This window comes from Ornithorhynchus anatinus, chromosome 8 (assembly GCF_004115215.2).
Source record: "Ornithorhynchus anatinus isolate Pmale09 chromosome 8, mOrnAna1.pri.v4, whole genome shotgun sequence".
Lineage (NCBI taxonomy): Eukaryota > Metazoa > Chordata > Mammalia > Monotremata > Ornithorhynchidae > Ornithorhynchus > Ornithorhynchus anatinus.
The window spans coordinates 52,587,738-52,613,234 of NC_041735.1; the positions used below are offsets into that span (position 1 = coordinate 52,587,738).

At 47.0% G+C, this 25,497-nt stretch overlaps 1 protein-coding gene and 1 long non-coding RNA gene across 12 annotated transcripts in view; one reads left to right on the top strand and one right to left on the bottom strand.

Annotated features, from left to right (window-relative positions):
* Positions 1-14,854, top strand: part of NOD1 (nucleotide binding oligomerization domain containing 1) — a 44,699-nt gene extending 29,845 nt beyond the window's left edge. Inside the window, exons 5-12 of one of the 10 annotated variants that reach the window (XM_001512109.4) lie at positions 841-924; positions 3,627-3,710; positions 4,587-4,670; positions 6,808-6,891; positions 9,911-9,994; positions 11,125-11,208; positions 11,822-11,905; positions 13,831-14,854. In XM_001512109.4, the coding sequence (XP_001512159.2) occupies positions 841-924; positions 3,627-3,710; positions 4,587-4,670; positions 6,808-6,891; positions 9,911-9,994; positions 11,125-11,208; positions 11,822-11,905; positions 13,831-13,903 (661 nt within the window). In that variant the 3' untranslated portion in view covers positions 13,904-14,854. Of the gene's footprint in view, positions 1-840; positions 971-1,933; positions 3,711-4,586; positions 4,671-6,763; positions 6,892-7,599; positions 7,662-9,048; positions 9,078-9,910; positions 9,996-11,124; positions 11,209-11,821; positions 11,906-13,830 lie in introns of those variants that run through there. The other 9 variants (XR_003761461.1, XR_003761460.1, XR_003761463.1 and 6 more) reach the window with 9 other exon arrangements.
* LOC120638545 lies at positions 10,445-23,700 on the bottom strand. Of its 2 annotated transcripts, XR_005660245.1 has the most exons (5): positions 20,546-23,700; positions 17,758-17,822; positions 16,823-16,930; positions 14,124-14,228; positions 10,445-10,843 (listed from the first exon to the last, which is right to left on the bottom strand). It is a non-coding gene; the product is annotated as an uncharacterized LOC120638545 (long non-coding RNA). The 2 variants fall into 2 exon arrangements; XR_005660244.1 differs by lacking the exon at positions 20,546-23,700 and having other exon boundaries at positions 17,758-18,703.
* Between the last annotated feature and the right edge of the window lie 1,797 nt (positions 23,701-25,497).

Consider the following 25,497-nt stretch of genomic DNA (forward strand, 5'->3'; position numbering starts at 1 on the left):
AAAAAAGCACCAACTTTGATCATCCTGAGCCCACAATCCAGGTTGAACCTGAGCAGAGTATTTGATCTTAGGCAGATATGAGCTTTAAGCCAAATGATTGGGTGCTTATGTGTCTTCCCATTGGTCTAGAAACTTGTTTGACTGGCAGCTGCTACCAGGAGTGCTGATGGCCTTGGGCTCTCCTCTCCCCTGCCAGCCCGCCTGGGCTCCGGGAATTCCACAAGGCTCCCAGGAGCAGATTGAGTGCAGGGGTTGGGGACTTAAGCCTGAAATGTAGACTCTTGTCAGGTAGTGTACCAGCAACCAGGGATGTTAGGATCAGTTAACGGGTTCAAGTCTTCTGGAATCAAGAGTGAAATTTATTCTAGTACAGTTAAGGACTTTCCGTCTAGAAAGGGATTTGATTAGATACAGCAACATTGTGATGCTGATCCAGTTGTTTCTTCTCTTTCTCATCTGCAAAATGGGAATACATCATTTCTAATGCTGATAATAATAATAATGGTGTAATAGCCCTGATAGGAATGCAGTAGTAAGTCCCAGGAATGTGATGAGGATGCCGAGGCAAGATCTGTAAAGAGATCAGTAAAAAGGTTTGAGATAAGAGCTATGCAAATTAGAAATTGTTCTTTTCATACTTGGCAGGAACTCTCTTAATAGGGACAATATGTGCACTGAACAGATAATATATACTATACACCAAGTAGATTGTCTATGTGTAGATAGATGCATAGGTACTGAATACTGAGTAGATTAACCCTGGGTTGTAATTTTTGCTACTGAGTATTAATGTGTGCTCCTGAATAGCCATTCTGATTTTTCTGTTCTCATTCATTCTAGGCTCAGTGTAAATCAGATCACTGACACTGGAGTAAAAGTGCTCTATGAAGAATTAACTAAATACAAAATTGTAACATTTTTGGGGTATGTACAGCCCACACCTGAATGAGAGGACCCCAGGATAGCAATGGTATTGCCCATTTTTAGCCCCTTTCCATGACTTTGGTGTGTGGGGGGAGGTCATGATGGGGTCAATCAAGGGCCGACTTCTCAACACTGCCCCCATCAACTGGAACCACTTGCAAAATACACCCAGCCACTCTGTGGTGGACTGTACAACTGCCACCCCTGAGGTGGGATTATGACCTCCCGACACTTCTGTTGTGGGGAGGGTTCCTGGGGCAGCAGGGGAAGCCAGTTGTTGCCTTAATCAACACCCCAACCCATCTATGCTCCCCTCTTGGCTCTCCTCATCCCCTCATCCTCTGCCCTCCTCAGCACCGTCACCTGTCAATCATGAGCTGCATTGGCAGGCGGGAGAGAGGGGGCACATTCATGAAGGAAGGGGATGTATACATGAAGGAGCAAGGGAAGTTTCTCTGTCATGAATAGTCACCTCTGTAGCTGTGGTAAATGGCACATTGGAGGTGGGGGAAGGGATGATTGATGTGTGGGGTGCCTTGGAGACAGACAACTGAAAACCCCCCTTTCCCTCTCTAAACCTTTGTCCAGAGCTCCCATCAAATAATGCAGTTACCTGATTTGCATTCCATCTTTTCTTCATGACCATATCTACCCACTCTCTGGTGGAGGTTTTATGGCCATAAACCAGACAGCGGAAAGGATTAGGAGGAACTCTGGAAAATCTTAAATTGGTTAATCAATCTCTGAAAGGATCAACTCTCATTCCAAGTCACCTTTCAGAAAAGATGAAAAACTGCCATTTTGTGCTTTCATCATGTTTTTTTCTTGGTTAAAAAAAAAATGGAGGCCCTATATACTATCTTCTCTCCCATTTCCTAATACTAAATGCAGCCGATCTAGTCATATTGCAGAATAGAGCAGAAAGAAAAAAAACTCCAAGGGCATTAAATAGCAGGGTACAATTGTTCATTTCCCATTTTGTCAAGAACTATTTCTGTTTTTTGTGCAGCTTAACAACCCTGGACTACTAAACGCTGAAGAGAACCAATTTCCCCTCATGGTCTGTTTACATTGGTCAATTTCCCTACTAACTGTGACCGTAAAGCAACCAGCCTTGCCTTGGGTCCTGAGACTCAGGATGTCAAGCCGGCTGCACGTAGGAGAGGAGGGAGGTGGGGGACTGGGAAGTGGATGAGCAGGCTAGAGTTTCCAGTTTACCTGCCGGAACCTGCTCCTGAACTTGTTGCAGAGGTATCCTAAAGGTTCCTAAAGTTGAGGTCCTGGAAGGGAGAGTAGCCTTTGAACTATGAGCGTGTTGGAGAGTCTCCAGAAGCTTCATTATGTCACTCCAGCCCCAGGGATTAGACACAAACCATTGGGTTGTATTGAAGAAGACCAGCCCAATGATTTTGTCAGCCAGTATTTGACCCCCTTCTTGCCCTCCACACAAGGGACAGAAAACCCCAGGCCTCAGGACCCACCTACATTACTAGTGACTTGCATGAGCAATGACTTCAGTGAGTATTGTAGATGAACTGAAAAGGCGAAGACTGTCCTGCTGTGCAATGCCACACTTGCTTTTTCCTAGGTGAAACACAGAGGTCCCGTGTGTCCACCTGTTCTTGAGACTGGGCTGCTGATTTTTAAAAATTCCAGGCTGCTGCTAAATTCTAAGCCATGCATGTATGCGTTATGTACCAAGTTATTTTTCGCTGCACCAGAAATTTTCACAGGTGACTGGGGTGTACGTCACCAAGAGAAACTTGGCCATAGGGCTTTCTTTCTCTAGAATGGAGTGCAGGTATTTCCTGATTACGGGAGGGGGGAACAATTAAAAACTAATGAAAGAGCATGGTTTTGCAACAATATAAAACCTTGTCATGTTTGCTTGAGATACTTGCATATGTTCTAGCTTCCACCTCTTAGGGAGGATGTCATAGAGTGAGAGAGAAGAGGGCAAACAAAATGATGAGAGGCTTGACGTAGCTTTCATGTGGAAGAAGCTGGAAAGATTAAACCTCTTCAGTCTGAGAAGACGTGATCAAAGTTTACACAGTCCTGAAGTGGTGGACCAAGAGAACAGGAAATCATTGTTCCGAGAGCTCTGAGGTGCACAATTGTACTCACTGCCACGTGTTCTGAACGTAACTCCCCAAGAGCTCCAGGAAGGAAAAGACAAACACAGCAACACACATATGTCCACATATAGTTGTCCTTTGAATTCAAAGAGGATAGCACTGATGGTGAAATTCACCTATGGGGTGCGTTGGTTACTAAAGACTACACAGCAGGAGAGCTAACTTCTTGACTGTAAGAGATAAGTGGGCTTATGAGATTTTTAGAGAGAGCTCTGCTCTGTCCCCTACCAAATGACTGTTAGGAGTCCCCCTAGCTCTCATCTGTGAGCCATTATTACTGAGGGTCCCTGTCTCCTCCCTCATGTAAGCCAGTTTTGGTCAGTTTCAAGATTTTTTTTTCTTTTGTAGAAAAGACTGAATTTGGTTGTTTTTTCTTTTCTAAAGGCTGGCCTTAGCCTTTTGCCTCTTCCTCCCTCCCTTTCCTCTCCAAATCAAAATGTGAAACTCAGCCCTGGCTCATTGAAAAAGGAGACCAGATGCCTTATCAGAATGGCCTGGAGCCTCAGGGTTCAGAGATGGTGAAGGATCATAAAGCTTCGTTCACCCTTATGATTTCTCTCTCAGCTTATACAATAACCAAATTACTGACGTCGGAGCCAAGTACCTGGCAAGACTCATGGATGAATGTTCAAGCCTCACCCACCTTAAGTAAGTGGCTGCCTTTCTTTATTTTCCACTACCTCGTGAGGAGTGAGGGGAGAAAGACACTTCTGTGTTTTCCCGTGGAGCAGGATCAACAGCAGTGCTGCCTTCACGTGTGTGGCTGCAGGTCCTTGACCTGTCTGACTCCTTCCTGATGGGGGTGGCTGGAAAGTCCAGTGGTCAGGGAAGAAGCTTTGGCCAAGGCCAGCACTAGGCTGTGAATATCAGCAGAAACTTGGCTAGAGAAAATGTGAAGCAGCTGAGTCATATGAGAGGGCCAATGGGTTGGGCAGTGAGGCCTGAGGCCTCAGGGATTTGGAAGTTAAAACTAACTTTCACAAAGAGGCCTTAATGATCTTCTCATCTGAGGCACACAATGTGTCTGTGTGTAGGTCCGGGGTTGGCGCGGGGGAGGCAGGTGTGGACAGCTGAGGGCGTGGAAGGTCATGGACTACTAGCTTCATTCAGCCTCATTCTATGTTCCTCGAGAAGCCATGCCAACGAACCTGTCTGGGCAACCCTGGGTTTGAAGGCTCTGGCTGTTGAAGAGGGTGACCCCATTCTCCTGGAACTATGAGAAGTAGGCTTCCAGACCTGGGTGTGGGGGAGGCAAGAGGCCTTTTGTAACTGCCTGTTTGGGGAGTTAAACTGGTGGAATCTGACAAATTGTCTGGATTGGATTCCAACTCTAATAGACCATTGGACCCTATTCTCCTTGGTGCCTTAGACCCTCCCTGCATGTACATTGGTGCTTAAGAAGACGCAGTTGGGATTTCAGGCCACTGGGCTATGGGTTTGTGGCTCACAGTAGTGGCACGTCCTTCTGTTTCCTCTGTCTTTTGGAAATGGGTCTGCCATAGCCCTGAATATTGTTTCCCACAGGCTAGGAGCAAACAAAATAACAAGTGAAGGGGGCAAGTGTCTTGCTCTGGCTGTTCAGAAGAGCAAATCCATCTTTGAAATTGGGTGAGTAGGAGTCTCGGGAGTTATCTGGAAATACCCCATACCCAGGGATAAGCTGGAGCATTAGCTGAAATGTTTATAATGAAGGAAGTCAGTCAACGGGGTTATGTGATGGGGTCTATACCAGGCAGGGTGATTGGGTTAGTCCATACAGTTCCTATTCAAGCACATTTGTGGTGGTGTTTTTTTCTAGACTCTCCTGAAGCAATCTGTAAAAATCCAGGATTCTGTGTACAGTCTGTGTAATGCTTGACAGGGGTACCACTCAATCAATAGTATTTATCATTCATGAATTCATTAATTCAATCATATTGAGCATTTACTGAGTGCAGAACACTGTATTAAGCGCTTGAGAGAGTACAGTACAACAGTAGACACATTCTCTGCCCACAGTGAGCTTACAGTCTAGAGGAGGGTGCTTACTCTGTGCACAGCACTGTAATAAGCACTAGAGTAAGTACAATATGATAGAGTTGATAGGTATGCTCCCTGACCAAAACGAGTTTATGGTGTAAAGGGCCAGGCAGGCAGAAATGCCTCATTTAACTTATCTGTAAAATGGGGATTGAGACTGTAAGCCCCATGTGGGGCAAGGACTGTGTCCAACCCGATCTACTTGTATCCACCCCAGCGCTTAGTACAGTGCCTTGCACATGGTTAAGTGCTTAACAAATAATACCATATTATTAATAATAATAAAATAGATTGGGAAAATAATTGTATTTGAGTGCTTATTGTGTTTAGAGAACTGTACTAAGCGCTTGGGAGAGTACAATGTAACGGAATTGGTAGACATGTTCGCTGCCCATAGGAGCTTACAAAAGGAGAGTATAAGGACACAGAGGAGAGGACAGATAGAGGAAATGAGGACTTGGTTGGGCAAGGCCTCTGAGAGGAGTTGTGATATTAGAGTTGACAATCTTTTTTGAGTCACTTTCATACACTGGGACAACAAAACCATTTGGCAGCAGCATCTCCAAGTTTAAAGGTCAAACTTGGATAATAATAATGATGATGGTATTTAAGGGCCTACTATGTGCAAAGCACTGTTCTTACCTCTGGCAGGGTATACAAGGTGATCAGGCTGTCCCACATGAGGCTCACAGTTTTAATCCCCATTTTACAGATGAGGTAACTGAGGCACAGAGAAGTTAAATGACTTGCCCAAAGTCACACAGCTGACAATTGATGGAGCTGGGATTAGAACCCATGACCTCTAATTCCCAAGCCCATGCTCTTTCCACTGAGCCATGCTGCTTCTCTTCTCTCTGCTTCTCTATGTGCAAGGCACTGTACTAAGCACTGGGGTGGCTACAAGTGTGGATGTAATTGTATCTGCTCCCTGCATGCATGCTCAGCCTCCATGGCCTTATAACTTCTGCCCCATTCTGCTCCCATCTGCTTCAGTATGTATTCAGAAAGGGTCAGCCAAAGGCCTTGATTCCATATTATCCCATTGAAAGCCTTAATGGGAGAGGAAGATACAAAGACCATTCTCAGTGGTGGAGGCATTTTGTTGTTATTAAATGGAGGTAGTAGGACTCTGCCCAGTTCTAGAGGCCACATCTACCCATCCCTGGATTTCCTGAGTGTCCCTAGTGGTACCCAAGACATGCAGGCTGGGAGGGCTTTTTCAGCATTGTGATTAGGCCAATTTTCCTATCAATGTTGCTAGACAGTAGCTTGGTATGGGTAGGGAACATGTCTGCTAATTCTGTTGTACTCTCCCAAGCACTTAGTACAGTACTCTGCAGATAGTAGGTACTCAATAAATACCATTGATTGATTGATTCAGGACCAGGCATGGACTAAGAGCAATGGGAGGAGGTGGGGGGGGTGGGAGTGCTGGAGGGCATTTCTGCCCGGTGAGAATAACAATAATAACCATGGAATTGATTAAGAGTTTACTATGTGCTAAGTGACTTTTTCTACCAAGAAAATTCCATTCTGTGGCTGGGTCCTGTGCCAGGGTCCTGGAGACTCAGGCTTTAAAACAGTTGAGCAAGTTGTTCCTTTGAGAGCAAGAGAGGAGGTGAGGGAGCCTCTTAGTTTATGCTGCGGATAACTAGTCTTGGCTTTCCAATCCCTCGCCCTAGCTTCCCAGAGCCTTGCCTGATTTTTACTTGGGCATTCTCCTCAGGATGTGGGGCAATAAGATCGGGGATGAAGGCGCAAAGGCCTTCGCAGAGGCACTGAGGAACCACCCCAGCCTGACCAACCTTAGGTAAGCAATCAGGCCTCACTTCATGGTATCTGCTGGCCTGCATCTCTCCTGGGTGTGTGTGCGCTCGTTTTCTCTCTATCTTCCCCATCCCCAACTCCCCTCCTGCCCGGCTGGCACCTGCTGTTTATGGGCAGGGGGGAGGCCCAGAAGAGTTCTTCAGCAGGTTCCTTTCCCTTTTTCATGCTCACATTAAGGTTAAATGGAACTGAGCACACAGTAGTTAAGGACCCAGAAACAGCAGGAGGCTATGGTGGCTGGAATGAGGGAAGGAGAGGGCAGATGGGTTGAAGGAAGTGGAAAGGAGCCTGAAGAATTAGTCACTAAGAAAAAAGTTTGGATTTATTGCCCTGTATAATATGCATCCTAATCCTTTATCGACTGTGGGTGAAGATCCATAAACTCTAAATAAATAGAACCATAAGCTATAACTGAGGCATGAAGAAGTTAAGTGATTTAAGTAAGTTAAGTAAGTTAAGGTCAGACAGCTGGCAAGTGGTGGTGCCAGGATTAGATCCTCCTGCTCAGGATTGCACTTCTAAGACTATACCAGGGAGCTAACCCTGCCCACTCCAGTTCCCATCTCCCTCCTTCAGCTCTCCTGGGCTCCCATCCTTGGCTTTCCAGTCTCTCCCCTCCAGATCCTGAACTCACTCCCCTGCTGCCCCGCTTTCTCCGAGGACCCCTTTGCTGCTATTTCTTTTCTTTTAGCAGTTAAGTCCGCTGCTGTGCTCACTGGGGACCTCGAAGCCGCTGCTGCCGCCACCGCCACCGTGGGTACCACCCTAACCCCTTCTGCGACTTGGGATCCCCTCCTTCTGGGCTATAGTGGTGGGGGCTGGGGGAGAGACTGGGAAAGGGCAGGAGCGGGTGGAGGGAGATAGGCGGTCGAAGGCCGCAGTCACTCCCCTCCAGCCCCGGCCCCCAGCTTTGCAGGCCTGGAAGGCGTGGAAGGGATCAGAGCTGTAGTCAAGTTCCCAGTGAAAGCAGCAGCGGGAGCAGCTTTTGGAAACTATGTTAAAAAAAGAGAAATAGAATGGAGAACCAGGGAGGTAGCATGGTGAATTTGGGGTGCAGAAAGAGGGGTCAGGGAAGGCAAGGGAGGGGAACTGGCAGTGAGGAAGGAGAACTGTACCTTGACAGGAAAAGGGTGGGGTTCTTCATGATTCTCCCAACAGCAACTTGCCTTGGCAGGTAACTTTCAGACAGCGTACAGTTGGGCCTGTGCCGATCCAGCATATCTTGGTCCTTGTCCTTAAAGGAGGTGTTTTTATCGCAGGGGAGGACATGAATTAAGCTATCAACCCAAGCCCTAGTGTCCTCTCTCCCTCTAGTGAAATTGGTCCTATGCTTATTTACTACATTTCCAGAACCCCTTTCCTCCCAGGAGCACGAGGGGGTGGTGGCAGGACTTTCAACCGCAGAATATTTTCTGAACACTAGTCAAAGCTAAGTTGGGAAAGGGTGGAACCGAAGGGCTGGTGATGAGCTGGGGCCACTGTTTGCAACTTGGTCTCCTGGCCTCACCAACAGTATTAGCCCCTTTGCTGTAAAAGGGCCTCCTCATTCCAGATTTGGCGGTCACCCAGGTGGAACTCTTTGCTGCTTTCTACTGTCAGCTCTCTGGGAACATGTACAGTTCAGCTGTATCGTGTCTTCGTGGTGATCCTTGGGCTCGTTTGGCCTGCAGTTGCCATAGTTCAGCTCCTCCATGTTGGCCGAGTGAGCCATGCTACTCCCCCACGTGACTAATAGGGAAGTCTCTCTGGGCAGGAAGGTGGTCTGCCGAGCATGCTGGAAAGGAGGTCTGACTTCTGACAACCACTTAGTACAATCATATTTTCTGAGCCCTTTCTGTGTGCAGAGACTGTACTAAGTGCCCGGGAGAGTACAATATAACACTATAGCACAGTTGGTAGACACATTCTCTGCCCACCATGAGCTTACAGTTTAGAGGGCAAGGATTGCCTCAGTTTATGGCCAGTGATGTAAGCCACAGGTGAGAAATTTGTCAGTTCCAATCTTGCTCCTACTCCTTTGCTAGCTATTTTCCTTCCCAGCAATGTGTGTGACAGAGCCTGGTCTGGGGGTCACAAAGGGCTGCCCTGCAGATTCAAGGCAAGGATTTGCTAGCTGATCCCTCTTCTCTTCTCCCCCCAGAACTTCTGCTCCTCTCCTGGGTTTCTGGCTTCTCTCGCCCTAGGTGAGGCTAACCCCAAATCTCTTTTTTTTCTGGAGTCCAGGAAAACATCTAGTGGGGTGGCACATTGTGGAAATAGTTCAAGATGTTTTGTTTTGTCCATGAGCTCAGGGAGCAGATTGTGGATGTGGTTTCTTCTGGCTGGCCCAAGCCCTGGGTTTAGAGGAGTAGGTTAGGCCAAAATGGATGAGGGAAGTTGGCATCTAGCTCACTCCTTCATTTATCCCTTTTGACTTGCCTTTTTGTGGGGACTTGAACAAGGGCTTTCCAAACATACAGGGTAGGGGGATTAAAAACTAGCAGGAAGATTCCTGCTTTCTACCGAAAAATCTAATCACCTCAGTTACCAAGGACTAGTCTGACTTGAGCCTGTTCTCCAAGCATCAAGAAAAGGCCCGCTTAATTTCTGGCTGGTTTTATGTGAGCCGGAGTTGAGAACGAGCTGGCTGGCTGATTGGGTGTGCTGGAAACTGGGATTATTTGTCCCCTATCAAATTGACCCACAAAGTTGAATAAGGATCTGGGGAACTCCATGTCTGGAAGCTCCCACAAACTAGCTCCTCAGACACGTCCCTTCCCCGCACAGGTCAAAGTGAACCACTAGCCCTTGGCCCCACTTACAGTGTCTCCTTTTATGCTTTTATATAGCTCTGAGAGTCTAGTTCAATTTCTTCTAGACTGTGCCTCTTGGGTTCCAAATCCTCTTGCTTCCACACTGGCCAAGCACCAAATAAGCAAGGGTATTGTTGATCTTTTCAGATGACAACCAAAACAAGCATATCTACTCATCCATGCAATTTTCTGTCTGTTTTTCCTTTCCAGTCTTGCATTCAATGGCATCTCCACTGAAGGAGGCAAAAGTATCGCACAAGCTCTTCAGCACAACACTTCTGTGAGAATATTCTGGTAAAGATGATTATAGTGACCTCTGGCAGTTTTCTTCCTGGGACACTTGTTTCAGAACTGTACACAGTTTCTTGTTGTTGCCTGGTATCCTTGTCACTTGGTGAGAATTTCAGGGCACCTTCCAAATCCTGGCTAGCCTAGTGTTGGAGATGATCTCCATTGCCATGTGTATGTGTGGGTGTGTGTTGGGAGAGTCGAGGTTCAAAGAGAACCCATGTCCCACAACTCATGTGAAGGCCTCCCCAAATGAGTCAAACAAATATTCAGGAATCTGGGACATGGATCACTATAATTTCTACTTCCTCTCTGCCCTTACTAGTTCAGGACTTCCTCCTTACTATCAAAACCAATGCCATTTGCCTTTATCTGACTTGGAACTCATTCTGGAAAGGATACTGAACCTTTTTTTTTAAGTTCATAAAAGAAGTGTTATTAAATCAAAGTGGCAATCAATCAGTGGTTTTTATTGTAAGGAGCACTGTTCTGAATGCTTGGGAGAAGACAGTACAACAATTAAGACGTCCTCTGCCCACAGTGAGCTTACAGTCTAAAGGGGGAGACAGATGTTAATATAAACACAATCTATAATATATAATTTAAAGATGAGTACATCCATGCTGGGGTGAGATATGCAGCAAAAATCATGGATATTGTCTTGGACCTAGGCATTCCTTTCCTCCCCCATAGCCAGCAATTGGCCATTCGGTTGTTGTTCCCTTTTAGCCTCCCATTTAGTAGCTCAGTCGCACCCCTTCAAAACACTGTAGCATGTCTTCTCTTTCCAGTCGTAAATGACAGTCATTTCCAACACCCATCACTCTTTGACATCAGTGCCTCAGCCTCTTGTGTCTAGAAAGAGAAAGAGAGTGACTTAGTGTGACCTTTTGGCTAGGAGTCTCAAAAGCCTCCCCTCACCCACCCACACTACTAAATGCTGCCTCGGGCTACCTAATAGTGGTTGCAAGCCATTACTCTGCACAGCTGGCAGCAAGCAGCACCCGAGACTCTGGCCTTCATCTTTCTATGAACAAAGCCTTGCTTGGCTGTATAAATTTCATGCTGGGGTGACTCAGAGCTTCAGAAATGTCTGTTCCAGACTGTTGATCAATGGGGTAATCTTTTCTGTCCAGGCTGACGAAAAATGAGCTTGATGATGAGGTGGCCGAGAGTTTTGCAGAAATGCTCGAGGTCAACCAGACGCTGACGCATTTATGGTAAGTTCAGCCCATGTTTGAAAACCAAGAAGGTCAGTACCCTTGTGTTGGTACCTGAGGGAGCACCCCCATCTTCCCTCCCCGGTTCGGTGTGCTGGCATTCTGTATTAGGCCCATAAGATAGTGCCACAGGTTCAACATGACAGACCTAGAACTGTTCCAGAAGAGAGCACATTGCTGCACACCCTTGTTGAGTAAGGTGGGTTCTGCCCTGGGAGAGTATTTAACTTCCATCACTATGGAATCAATGTGCAGGGACTTGTGGGCAGCTTCAGCAGCCCTAAGCTGACTGTCCCCCAGTTCCTCCCTCTTCTCCTCCCATATACATGGAAGCCACGATCCCACTTCGGTAGTAGTGGGAAATAATCAGTTGGAAATGGCTTAGTGATGCCAGGACTGCCTCTAAAACCAAGATAAAAAGCTTTCTTTCCTTTTCTTCCATTTTTCTCCTGCCACAGCACTGCCCATGGATTAGAAGTGGGTTGTTGGGACGGACCCTTCCAGGAAGGAGCCTGGAATTTAGCCTCCCAAAGTTGTTTACTGGCCCACCCAGGCTCCAGCCATATCCTGCGGATAGGTGTCTGACAGGAGGTGACTTTTTCTTTTCTTCCAGGCTTATCCAGAATCAGATCACAGCCAGGGGGACCACCTGCTTAGCAGGAGCACTCCAGAAGAACACTGGAATATTGGAGATATGGTATGGGCCGGCCCTGACCCCACTTACTGCACTCTGGGAGTTAGGTTGTGGGATGGGGAGTGAGAGCAAACACCCCTGACACACAGTGGGCTTTTGGCCTTGAGCAAGGTGAAGGATTCCAGACTCTTTATAACTCTACCTTTGCTCTGGGATTTGAGTTATATATTCCCACCCTGGGTTTTGACTGAGCTATGCTTGCTCAACTTTCTCTGCTCCGGCTTTGTGTTCCATGGCCTTGGTCCAATTAACAAAGTTCTCAGCAGGGTGGAAATCTCAATTAGTAACTAATTTGATTTAGGGAAGGGTTTAGCCATTTGTGCGTGAATCCCTCCTAAGGAATGGAGGCTCTCGATTAGGGGCAGGTGGGCATTCTAGTTTTGTCCTGGTGAGGGCAGAGTCCCCTAACAATGGAATTAAGAGAGATGAGTGTAAGAATAAGGATTTGGAATGTTTGGAAACCACTAAACTGTTCTGGTGGATGGAAGGAAATTGCATTTTCAGCTAAAAGGCTGATTCAAAAAATAATAATGGTATTTGTCAAGCGCTTACTATGTGCTAAGTGCAGAGGTAGGTACCAAATAATCAGATAAGACATAGTCCCCATCCCACATGGGACTCAAAGTCTCAGTAGGAGGGAGAACATGTTTGAATCCCATTTTACAGGTGAGGAAAGTTAAGGGAAGTTAAGTGCCTTTCCTAATCTTACCCAACAGGCATGTAACAGAGCTGGGATCAGAACCCAGGTCTCCTGATTCCAAAGCCTGTCCTCTTTCCACTAGGCCATGCTGAGATGGATAAGACAATTTAGGGAGGGGAAGTGTTTATTATTATCCTAGGCACTGTCAAGGCTCTCTCTGCCCACGTACGAGTGACAGAAGTAAGCTGGAACTGCCCAAAACTTGGCAAAGGTGGCCTGGCCCAGGGGAGGGGGAGGGCTGCAGCGGTGACATTCTGGTTAGAATTTTTTTAAAAAAAAAACATTCAGTTCTGACTTAGGGCTGCCCTCTGGGGTACAAGAACTGGCACGACTAAAATTCCAATAAGAATCCTCATCCCCACTTTGTGAAACCAGAGTGGATTTGGTTGAAGCGGCAGATGTATCACAGAGAAAATCAAGATACCTTCTGCATGTTGCCTTGTGGCACTCACTAGCGGGTAAGGGAAAGAGGCCACACTTCCACTGGGGAAGGAAACAGGCTGGAGGTGGGGAGAGCTCATTTTTTAAAGCCACAAGTTTTGGTGGTGGTTTTATACACACCACCTCTTTCTCAAGTTTCACCCACCTTTCTGTCTCCCCTTTCGGGATCAGGCCCCCCAGAGGAAGGAAGCTGTGGCTGGCTGCTGGGATTTCAGTGTCCCAGTGACCCTGGGCCTTCCTGCCTCAGGAGGACATAAACAATTGAAATGTGGAACATTTCAAAGAAAAGAGCTGGAAAAATACCAATAACTGACAAAAAGCTTTCATACTGGGAAGCAGCATGGCCTAATGGAAAGAGCCTGAGCCTGGAAGGCAAAGTACCTGAGGTCTAATCCTGGCTCTGCCACTTGGCTGCTGGGTGAGCTTGGGCAAGTAACTTCACTTCTCTGTGCCTCAGTTCCCTTACCTGCAAAATGACTAAATTTCAATACTTGTTCTTCCTCTTACTTAGACTGGAAGCCCCATGTGGGATCTGATTATTGTGTATCTACCCCAGTTCTTAGTAAAGTGCTTGGCACATAGTAAGTGCTTTAACAAAGTTCACTTTTTTTTAAAATTATTAGCCACATAGTGACTTTTCAGGTGGGAGAGGCTGTTGGGATTGGACGTCTGGTTTTCCTCATACCACATTCAAGAACCTTGTGGCAGAATGATCTGAGCTGACCTAAACCTACTCGGGCCCCAGCTCATGTGGTTTTTCTTTCTTCTCTTTATGCCCTTCTAACAGTTTAAATGGAAACTTGATCAGCCCAGAGGAGGCCAAGACCTTTGAAGATGAAAAACGGATTGTTTGTTTCTGAGAAGATCTTTTCCCCGGAGGGTCTGGGGAGCTTGGCCCCAGCCACCCGTGCCAGGGGAGTGGCTGCCTGCACCCGCTCTGCTGTTCTGCTCTGCCCGGGCTCGTTCCTCTAACTGTGCCACAGAGACACTTGGTACCCATCCAAACCCAACTTCTGGATGGAGCTAAAGCAGGAAGAACTTGGGGGAGGAAAGCAGAGCGGACAAGCTCGCGGAACCCACCTGGGCCGGGCCTTCCTGTGTGCAGCAGTGGAAATACGGTCATTGCCGGAGGCTAGGCTGGACCTCGTAACTGTCTTCAACAGGGAGAAGGTCCCTGTCCGGCACCTGGGAAATGGAATTTCAAGTGGTCACTTTGCCCCTCCGGGAGCAGTAATTGTGCAGTAATGGTTAGTGTCTTGAAAGAAAGGTGGTCTGTGATTACGCAGGGTTTTACACGGGTGCTTTCATGACTTCATGTTTCCCTGTGGTAGGCAGTGGCAAGTATTACTATGCTGACTTTACTGATTGGGGATATTGAGGCAGAAGGTGGGGTTTCAGCAATTAAGTGAAGACGTGACCCGCTGTGATGCCCAGTCATTTCACCGCCTATTCCTTCAGCTGGGGGAATAGCTGAGTGCTTAACCCTCTTTGGGATGGAGGGAGGTGCGGTGCTCTGAGTGACTACAAACAGCCTCGCTCCAGGCTGCCCAAAATATGGAAACAGCAAAACCCATAATGGTCTCACCCCACCAGCAGGTAACTTCCCTTCTGCGACCAAATGTTTTCACATTTCTGGCATGGAAGCTGTAGTGCGTCCAGCCCCGATCTCATCAACTCCTGGGCTGGGAGACGTCTGAGTTTCTCTCCGCTCCTTGTCACTTTCTTGAGCCTCACTCATGAGAACAAGTATTTGTGGAGCAACTCTGGTGGTAATCCTCTGCCCCATTAATAAAGTGCACTGAAAGCATTCATTTTCTTGAGCCTGTGCTCCTTTTCTTAACCTATGCTAGCAGAGTCTTCAGGAGCCAGATGATGGCTGGTGCCGGTGCTCATCCGACAGCAGTGACCGGCTAACGGCAAAGCCCTGCAGGACCAGCTACGCCCCGCCCTGGGGATCTGTGCAGCAAGTGGTTGAGGTAATTGAGGCCCAGGTAAATTGACTTGCCCAAGGTAGCACAACAGACAAGTGGCAGAGCTGGGATTAAAACTCTCTGCCTATATTTCTTTTCCACCAACTCTCCTCTCAATCCTTCACTCCACCGAGGCTACCCTCGCTAGGATTATAAGTGATCTTCTTGTACTCACCTCCGAAAGGCTGTATCTCTTTCTCACCCTCCTCGACCTCACAGCTACCCTTGATCCTGGGATCCTGCTCCGGGCTTCCTGAACCCCTCCCAGGCTTCTGTGTTGCTGACACAGTGATCGCCTGATTACCCTCCTGGATGTCTGACTGCTCCTTGTCAGGTTCGTTGGCTGTAGGGGTTCCACAAGACACAGTTGTGGGTCATCTCCTCTTCTCATTCTGCCCACACTGTCAGGTCACAGAGTTCATCCACTCATATGGCTTCAGCTACCATCTCTCAAAGGAACTCTCATATCAACTTCTCTCTAGCCTTCATTTCTCATCTGACACACGCCTGTCCTACCTTTTCCATCACCACCACCATTCTCACTGCTCCAGAAGTGTGCATCTTTGGTGTGATCCTGGGCTCCTTGCTGTCCTTCAATTCTCACATTCAATGTACTGCCAAGTCCTGCTGGTTTTTCCAATGTAATAAATATTTCTCAGATCCACCCCTACCTTTCCATACAGTCAGTGAATACCCTGGCCCAAGCTCAAGTTCTATCTTGGCTAAACGATTTCAGCAACCTCCTCACCGGTCTCCATGCTTCTGGCCTCTCCTCCCCTCAACCCCAATTGCTACTGCACACTTCTGCCTGGATGACCTTCTTAGAGTGCCTCTCCACTTCCCAAAGCGCTCTCCTGGTTTTGTGTCCTCACCCTTGGCTTTTAAGGGCTCTCAGCCAACTTGGCCCACCTTATCCTTCTGCTTGCTCTCTGCATTGTTCGTCAGCTAAGTATACCTAATAATAATAATAATAATGTTGGTATTTGTTAAGCGCTTACTATGTGCAGAGCACTGTTCTAAGCGCTGGGGTAGACACGGGAATCAGGTTGTCCCACGTGGGGCTCACAGTCTTAATCCCCATTTTACAGATGAGGGAACTGAGGCATAGAGAAGTTAAGTGACTTGCCCACAGTCACACAGCTGACAAGTGGCAGAGCTGGGATTCGAACTCATGAACCCTGACTCCAAAGCCCGTGCTCTTTCCACTGCGCCACGCTGCTTCTCCCTCACTTTCACCTCTGCTGCGTTGCCCCTTCTCCTGGCCTGGAACTCCTTCCCTTCCCCCATCCCAAAGACCACAGCCCTTAAAAAAAGTGTGCTTACTCTTGGGCCTTCTGCTCACTGCTGCTTTCATCTGCCACCAGACTCTTAGGAACGGATCTCTCTTTTAAGCCAGGGCTGCCTCCCCATCCCCACTCCTTAGGCCAGAAAGAATGATCTGAGCAAGCCTCTCCTCATGCCAGGGGGTGGGAGTGGGGATGGAGGGGATGTTGTGGACTGAAGATGTTTTCCATAAACAGCCTGTGGCAAATAACACCACATAAGGAAAGTAAGTCTCAGTCCCTAGTAAATTAAAACTGTTTTTTTTAAAGAAAGCAGCTCCATGCTTTCATTAAGCACTTAGTACAGTACTTTGCACACAGTAAATGATCAGTAAATACAACTGAATTATCCTCCCCCGGAGATGGCTGCAGAAGTATTACAGCCTCAAAATGTACTCAGGAACTACAGAAAACTATGCATTTAGTGACAGAATCAATTAATTTCACTGCTGGCATTTGTATTGATTCGAAAGGGGATTTCACTTACCTTCCTCCCGTTCTCTGGGCCAGCTTCTTCAGCTCCAAACTGTCCTCTGCTGCCCGGTGGGTCCTGAGCCAGTGTTGGACTCCTGTCCTCGTCAGGGGACTTCTCACCCTGGAAAATGAAGGTGAGGATGTGAGCTCAGCCCCTCACCAGAGAGCTCCATCTCCCCCATCTTAGTTTATTCCCCGCCAGTGAAAAGGGCCAAGGTGTCCTCCTGAGCTGCTATAGCACAGTGCTCTGGCTTGGCCTGAATCTTACATAGGATGAAGACTGAAACCTGGCTAGCAATCAATCGATCATGTTTATTGAGGGTTTACTGTATGCAGAGTACTGTACTAAGTACATGGAAGTGTACAATACAACAGAGTTGGCAGGCATGTCCCTTGCTCACAACGAGAAGCATGACTTAGCGGATAAAGTATGGGCCTGGGGACCAGGAGGATCTGGGTTCTAATCCTGGCTCTGCCCCTTTTCTGCTATGTGACCGTGGGAAGGTCAGTTAACTTCTCTGTGTCTCAGTTCCCTCATCTGTAAAATGGGGAATAAGACTTTTGGGACATAGACTGTGCCCAACCTGATTATTTTGTATCTACCCAGTACTTTGAAGTGTGCCTGGCACATAGTAAGTGCTTAACAAATACCGCAGGAGAAAAAAACCAAAACCGAGCTCACAGTCTAGAGGTGGAGACAGACATTAATATAAATTATGCATATGTAAAATATGTACACAAGAGCTTTGGGGCTGAGGGAGGGGTGAATAAGGGGTGCAAATCCAAGTGTAACTCTCTGCCAGCTCATCAGAGGACAGCTCTCAGCAAGGATCAGGCCACTCCCTCTCTTCATCCTTTCCGGCTCCCCAGAGAGAGTCACAGCAGACTGGGGTCACACATGGAGAGAAGCCCAGTGCACTGGTGGGCCAGTGGAGGCTCACTACTCACTCAGAGGAAAACAAGTCGTGTAGAGCAGGAGGATGGTCCAGCTAATAGCCACCGTGAAACTTGGCCTGGTGAATAAGTGCATAAAAAAATCAGGCTGTGAGGAAAAAATATTGTAATGGAAACACAAACTGCCCTGGCCCAATGACAGAACCTTCTCCTGTCACTTGTGTTGACAGGTAAGGGAGGGAGGAGCTGACAGAAGCACTTCAGGCTGGTTGGGGTGACGAGAGGGTAGAGGGTGAGAGGTTTTACATACCTGCAAAGCCACTCTCCAGAGTCAAATAATTTATCATCAAGTAATGAGCCACGGTTATCAAACTCAGGAAGGGGACGTACCACACCCTGGGCAACATCCAAGCAGCTGGACACCAGCTACCAGCAGGAGGAAGCTCCTCCTCCCTGGGGAACTCCCACCCTCACCGTCAGGATTCGGGTGTGAGTAAACTGGGGGACCAGTGGCCACACCCATAACTACTAGCCCAGTCGCAACCTTAAACACTAATTTTGATGCAGCTAAGAAAAAAACCCAAACTCATCTTCAGGGAGATGGTCCGCCCTCAGTCAGAAAACCAAACCTACCCTCTTTCTACGCAAAAGGTTGCATAAAGTCCGGGTGACTGTTCCAAGCAGAGCCAGCTTTAAATGGAGAGAGGCAGCCACCTCAGGATGCCCCATGGGGTTGGAGAGGAACAGTGGGGCGAGCCCAGCTTCCTTCCATCCAAGGCAGCGCCTCTGCTAGTGGGGTGGGGGTGGGGGGTTCCTTCTCCCCAGAGAATGACATAATTGCTTCATGCTATGTGCCTGGCACAACACTTGCTGCACATTATAATAAAGCCATATGGAATGAGGAGGTGCCCACCTCAAGGCAGCCAAGGCTTTGAAGTTATCAGCAGGGAATGTTTCCCCTTTTCCCTCTGCTCCTCCACCTCTCCCTTCCCATCCCCACAGCACTGTACTCGTCCGCTCAACTGTATATATTTTCGTTACCCTATTTATTTTGTTAAGGAATTGTACATCGCCTTGATTCTATTTAGTTGCCATTGTTTTTACGAGATGTTCTACCCCTTGACGCTGTTTATTGCCATTGTTCTTGTCTGTCCGTCTCCCCCAATTAGACTGTAAGCCCGTCAAACGGCAGGGACTGTCTCTATCTGTTGCCGACTTGTTCATCCCAAGCGCTTAATACAGTGCTCTGCACATAGTAAGCGCTCAATAAATACTATTGAATGAATGAATGAATGTTACACTGTTAAACTGTACTCTCCCCAGCACTTAGTTCAGTGCTCTGCACATAATAAGCACTTAATAAATAGATTGACTGAAGCTGTCCCTGCTTCTGAGGGACAGAAACAATGCTGTCCCGGCCCTAAGCCCATTAAACCGTCCCCAGTTTGCAGACTTGTTACTGATGTTAAATGAATAGATTCAATGTTAAATGGACAGAAGATGGACTTGGGAGTCATAAGACCCTGGATTCTAATCCCAGGCTCTGCCATTCGTCTGCTGAGTGACCTTGGGCAAGTCACTTCTCTGTGCCTCAGTTCCCTCATCTGTAAAATGGGGATTAAAACCGTGAGCCTCACGTGGGACAACCTGATCACCTTATATCCCCCCAGCGCTTAGAACAGTGCTTTGCACATAGTAAGCACTTAAATAGCACCATTATTATTCTTATTATTGTGAGCCTTATGTGGGACAGGACTGCATCCAACCTGATTAGCTCGTATCTCCCCCAACGCTTAATACAGTGCCTGGCACATAGTAAGCGCCAGCAGCATGGCTCAGTAAAAAGAGCCCAGGCTTGGGAGTCAGAGGTCATGGGTTCTAATCCCGGCTCTGCCTCTTGCAAGCTGTGTAACTTTGGGCAAGTCATTTCTCTTCCCTCATCTGTAAAATGGGGATTAAAACTGTGAGCCTCATGTGGGACAACCTGATCACCTTGTATCCCCCCAGCGCTTAGAACAGTGCTTTGCACGGAGTAAGCACTTAACAAATACCACCGTTATTATTATTAAACATACCATTAAAAAATAAATGAACCTGTTTCCCTGAGGTCACAGGATAAAATATAAAAAGGTCCTTGGCTGCCGCGGCCCTCTGCCAGAGTAGCTGCTCACAGCTGCTCCTCCCCATTTGGGCACTAGAGGGCGGCAGGGACCTAGTTAATCACTGGGGGAAAACCCTGTCAAACCCCTCCACACACTGGCTTTGAATACTGCAAATAAAACAAATCAGCCAAAGGACAAAATACTGTTTGTCCTGCAAACTCTTCTGGTGCTAGGTGACGTTTCTGGGGGCCTCTAAACTTTGTCTTCACGCACGGTCACTGAGTCGGGGTCCCAGAATCTGAGGCAAATGCTGGGGATTTGGGCAGGGAGACACCCAAAGCGTCAGGGAAGGTTGATGGGAGACTGAGCCAGAAGGGCAAAAGATACCCATCGGGCCTTAGAAACTCATCCCTCCACCCCCTTCCCATCTCTGGCAACCCCATGCCAGGGATGGAGTAGGGCTGGGATATTTGTGGCAGTCTTCCAGTGCCAACCTGGATGGGGAGAGACCCTGGTTTCCAGCAGGCGCAGTAAAATTACAGATACAGCTCATGCCAGTAAGCCCACGTGCATCAGTGGGTGTTCACATTGCAGCAGTGGCCTGGGGCCTCAGGGCAGGAGCAACCCACCCCCGGGGGGGCAGGCACGGTACAGACAGGCCCATCAGCCCCAAGATTGGACTCGGATCGGCCCCACCCCAGGACTGCCACCTACTCACAGTCTCGCTTGGAAGTGCTGACCTTGGCATCCCTGGCTAGCCGGCTTCACTGGTTCTTGCAGGCCCACCGACGGTGAGGATAGTTGGATTTTTCTCAGAGATGTCCATGGCCCTAGCGTGGTTCCTTAGAGTCGCTGGCTGCCTCCTACCTGGTTGGCTCAGATAGCACTCGCACAGCTCTGGGACCTTGGAGAGTGAAGTTAGAAAGCTTGGGCATCCTCTGGGCCACTCAGCATTCCTGCATACCCAGCGACGGCATCCTCAGGGAAGTAGGCAGGAACCAAGAAGTCCACGGTGAGGGCGACAGGGGCAGGAGACTGACTGGAGATGAGAAGGCAAATTAATTCATCCATTCAATCATATTTACTGAGAATTTACTGTGTGCAGAGTACTGTATTAAGCACTTGGGAAAGTACAATACAACAATAAACAGTGACATTCCCTGCTCACAATGGGAACTCAAATCAATGAGTTACAAAGCCAACATTCAGGAGCTGAGCGGAAGCTTCCTCCTTGAGACCCAAACCTGCCCTGGTTCCCCTGACATGCCTGGCCCAGAACCAGCCTTAAGCCTCCCACTCAGCTTTTCCGACTCCTCATACTTCCACCTCAAAGTCAAAGGCTGGTGGTAGCAGAGGGTTTGGTGGCAGCACCTCTAAGGAAGAAGATGGGATAAAACAGTGTGCCCACATGCAACAGTGGGTGTTCACATTGCAGCAGTGCCCTGGGGCCTCAGGGCAGGAGCAACCCACCCCGGGGGGACAGGCATGGTACGGACAGGCCCATTAGCCCCAGGATTGGGCTCGGACCGGCCCCACTCAGCATGCAGCATGGCACTGAGAAAATTGGGCTGAATTTGAGCAGATGATGACAAATGAGCAGCCTGCCAGGTCGGGCACTGCTTCTGGGCATTGGGCAGCCAGTGAGCCTTGTGTTGGGGTACCAGCTGCTTCGTAACATTTGCATATTTGCATAACCAACGCATTCTGGTGTGGGGGGGAAATTACATTTCCTCGACTTAGACCTCTGCTTCTAAGGAAGGACAGGTCAGCAGTTCATAAATCTTCATCCCTAAATCTGACGGTCAAATAATCCCTGTTAATTCCACTTCTTGGCAACATGAATCAACTGCAATCACTTGCCCTGTCTTCCCTTTCTATGCTGCCGTGCCCTTCTGGATGACTTCAACTTCCAAGCAGAGTCTTTTTTATCTCACGTTTTAAATATCTTCATTTTGGGTTAATTTCATTTTACTAGCCCACTCGGAGATATGAAGGCAACAACAAAAATTGTCTTTGTGAATTTTGAAAAGGAAATCAACAGAAGCATCAACAAAAACCATGTCACAGAACTACACGATAGTCAATCACCATTTGGGCACTGTCTCCCCGTCAATCACAAGTCAAGGAAAAATGCAAAAAATACCTGTTTCCCCTTTAAGTATAAAGAGTTTATTTTAAAATCTGACACATTCAATTCACCTTTAAAGGAACAGGCAATACAATTTATGACAGAACAGAGTTTTCTTAATAAGCCTTTTAAGAAAATGCTTATCAACACCATTCCATCAATATGCAAGCAATTTGGTATTTTTAATATTTTTCCTACTAATACAGGCCTGGCTCCTAGATGTCATTTCCACTTTTATGACTGGGAAGTTTAGCTTTTTGCAAATAAAAAATGGCACCCACATACCCCAAGTTCCAGCCACCCCATGATACATACAACCCAGTGACAGAGCCCTTATTGTTCAATTCCTTACCCCAGATTACAGTCACTAGATGATTCATGCAAACAGAGGATTTGTCCATTGTTGGTTGATGCCTCAACAATCCAGTGCGTTACTTCAAGAAACCGAACAGATGAAGAAGTTAGGATTTCTCCATCATCAGCTAAAGATTTGAGGATTAAAAAGTCTTACATCTTTTTTTTTAAATGAAGAAAGAGTTATGAAAATGAATAAGACCCTGATGGACAGAAAAGGTCAATAGCGTGCAGTGAGGTTCAGGAGGACCTTGGACCACTTCTTCATTAAAGCTGAAAATCCATTCCACTGCAGCAGAACAACCTCCTTCTTCTGTTGCTACTTAGAGACTCAATCATATTATAACTCCTCATTTGGTTAATGTTGTGAAGTTATGCTTTGAGAATTACTTTCATAAAGACTAGTTTAGAGGTATTTACACCACAGCCTAAAGCAGACAGAGGAATTAAATATTATTTTTCCAGAGGTTCTAGAATGGATCCCAATTTATAACATGTTAATCTATAAGTGGAAATGCACCTCTTGATTCAGCCACATTTTCAACAAACATAATCCTGCTAAATTGTGGGTTACACCTGTATTTGGAGAGGCTTTATAGTGCTGTGGCTTCTAGTTGGAATCTGCAATTGAATGCAGCAGAAGAGTTGATTACAATGACTCTGTTCACATGACTTGGTACAGACTTTCTGGCCCATGGGATTATAGCTACTGTGACTAGCAGAGAATGACCCTTGATGCAGTAGCATGGAATAAGATACATAGTTTTCCCTCACTGGGCTCTCCCTGTTGCTCCAGCGAATTTCCAGGACTTGTTCTCCCTCCTCTCATTGGAAGTAAATGTTACCACTTTGCCGAGCGGCTGGTATCATGCTGGCAGGTCTGTTTTCTCTTCCAATACTCTCATATTGAAAGGATCCCTGGGAGCTCAGCCCTGAAAAAGCAATGCATTGTTCCAGAAACTGACCAGAGGAAAATCAGGAGTCACGGACATAATCTCTGGATGCTGAGGGGACAGGTACCACAGGTGTGTCCATGAAGGATCAAGTGCAGTGGCCCACAGGCAGAACCTGTGTGCAATATGCCTTTCTGTCAGGCTGACAGCCAGCTCAGGCAATACTAGCTGCCATCTCCTACTCATAACAGGCAGGTATGAAAATTCTACTTGTCATCCACACGGCCTGTCCAATTATGAGGGGTTGGAAAGCCTGGGCAACAAGAAAGAATGGGCGCTGCACCAAAAATGATCCTCAGGGAGCAAGTCCCTTGGGTATATCTGGACAGTTTAGTTCTCTGTCACATTTAAATCTCATTCACCAGGAAAACCTCTGAGGCTTTTCTCTATTACTCCTCAGCTTTTATTATTAATAATACTACCAACAATAATAATGATATTTGTTAAATGCTATCTGCCAGGCACTGTATAAAGTGCTGGGATGGATACAAGCAAATCGAGTTGGACACATAGTCCCTGACCTATGTGGGGCTCACAGTCTCAATCTTCATTTTACAGATGAGGCAACTGAAGCCCAGATAAGTGAAGTGACTTACCCAAGGTTACACAGCAGATAAGTGGCAGAGTCGTAATTAGAACTCATGACCTTCTGATTCCCAGGTCTGTGCCCTATCCACTACGCTATGCTGCTTCTCGGCTTGAGCCCCCAAACTGCAAACAAAAAAAATCAAAATTTTCTTTTTATTCAATTTTTCAAATATACAGATAATGAAAACCTAAGCACCTCAAATGAAAGGACCATTTTTTTCCTGGATTTCCTCCACCAAACACACACATGCTGCCTCAGCCATCATCATCAACGGTATACACTGAGTGCTATGTGCAGAATTATTTAATCTTCTGGGCAGAAATCTTGCAAAACAAAACCTTCCACACAGGCATAACTGATCCATCAAGTATGGGTCTATAAAAATAGGGACAAAGGGAATAGGAGTGCTGCCTCTACATAAATAGTACAGTGCTCTGCACATAGTAAGCGCTCTGCTTACTCGGCACCAAGTAAGCGCTCAATCAATACTATTGAATGAATAAACGAGTCAGGGTCTCATACTTTTAAGCATTCAGCATTTAGAAGCAGCATGGCTTAGTGGAAAGAACATGGGCTTGAGAGTCAGAGGTTGTGGGTTCTAATCCTGGCTCCGCCACTTGTCAGCTGTGTGACTTCGGGCAAGTCATTTAACTTCTCTGTGGCTCAGTTATCTCATCTGTAAAATGGGTATTTAGACTATGAGCCCCACGTGGGTCAATCTGATTACCTTGTATCTACCTCAGCACTAGAAATAGAACAGTGCTTGGCACATAGCAAGTGCTTAACAAATACCATCCTTATTATTATTATTACTAACAGGTAGTACCTTGATACTTTGAAAAAAGAACCAAAGTAAATTACCCTCCCCTGAATCTTTTTGTCAGGCCTCAAAACCAGGTTGATCAGGAAGACAGAAGGAATGCCTAAAGTATATCATCATCAAATCATCAATGGAATTTGTTGACCACTTACTGTGGTCACTTACACAGTACTAAACACTTGGAAGAGAGCAATACTACAGAGTTGGTAGACACAATGAGCTTACAGTCTAGCGAGTTTATTCACCCAGATCTCTTTCCATGATACCTCTATGACTGTGCAAAGTCTAAATGATAATATTAATAATGATGATGGTATTTGTTAGGCATCTATGTGTCGAGCACTGGGTCAGATACAAGATCATCAGGTCCCACTTGGGGCTGACACTGTATGTAGGAGAGAGAACAGGTACTGAATCCCTATTTTATAGATGAGGTAACTGAGGCACAGAGAAGTTCAGTGACTTGCCTGAAGTCACACAGCAGAGGCAGGATGAAAACCCAGGTCCTCTGACTCCAGAACTTGAGCTCTTTCCACTAGGCCATGCTATGGCTTCACAAATGTAGAAAAGGGCCATATTAGATGAGCTTTTTGGTTCAGACCTGGAGGTTTCAAGGCATAATGACCAGCTGCTGAGGATGTGGGTGGCTGAGTAATTTTTATTCTTCCCCATTGTGGACCACTGTCTGAAATTTATTGATAGGAAGAAAGGGATACACAACTTTGAATAGGTCCATTCTTCCATAACCCTGCCCTTTCTCTCATTTTTCTTGACTTTGAGTCTGCCAGGAGTCTCTAGCCCTTGACTGAGCTTTCCCTTGCCTTTGAAGATTCATTACCTGGGTCTGC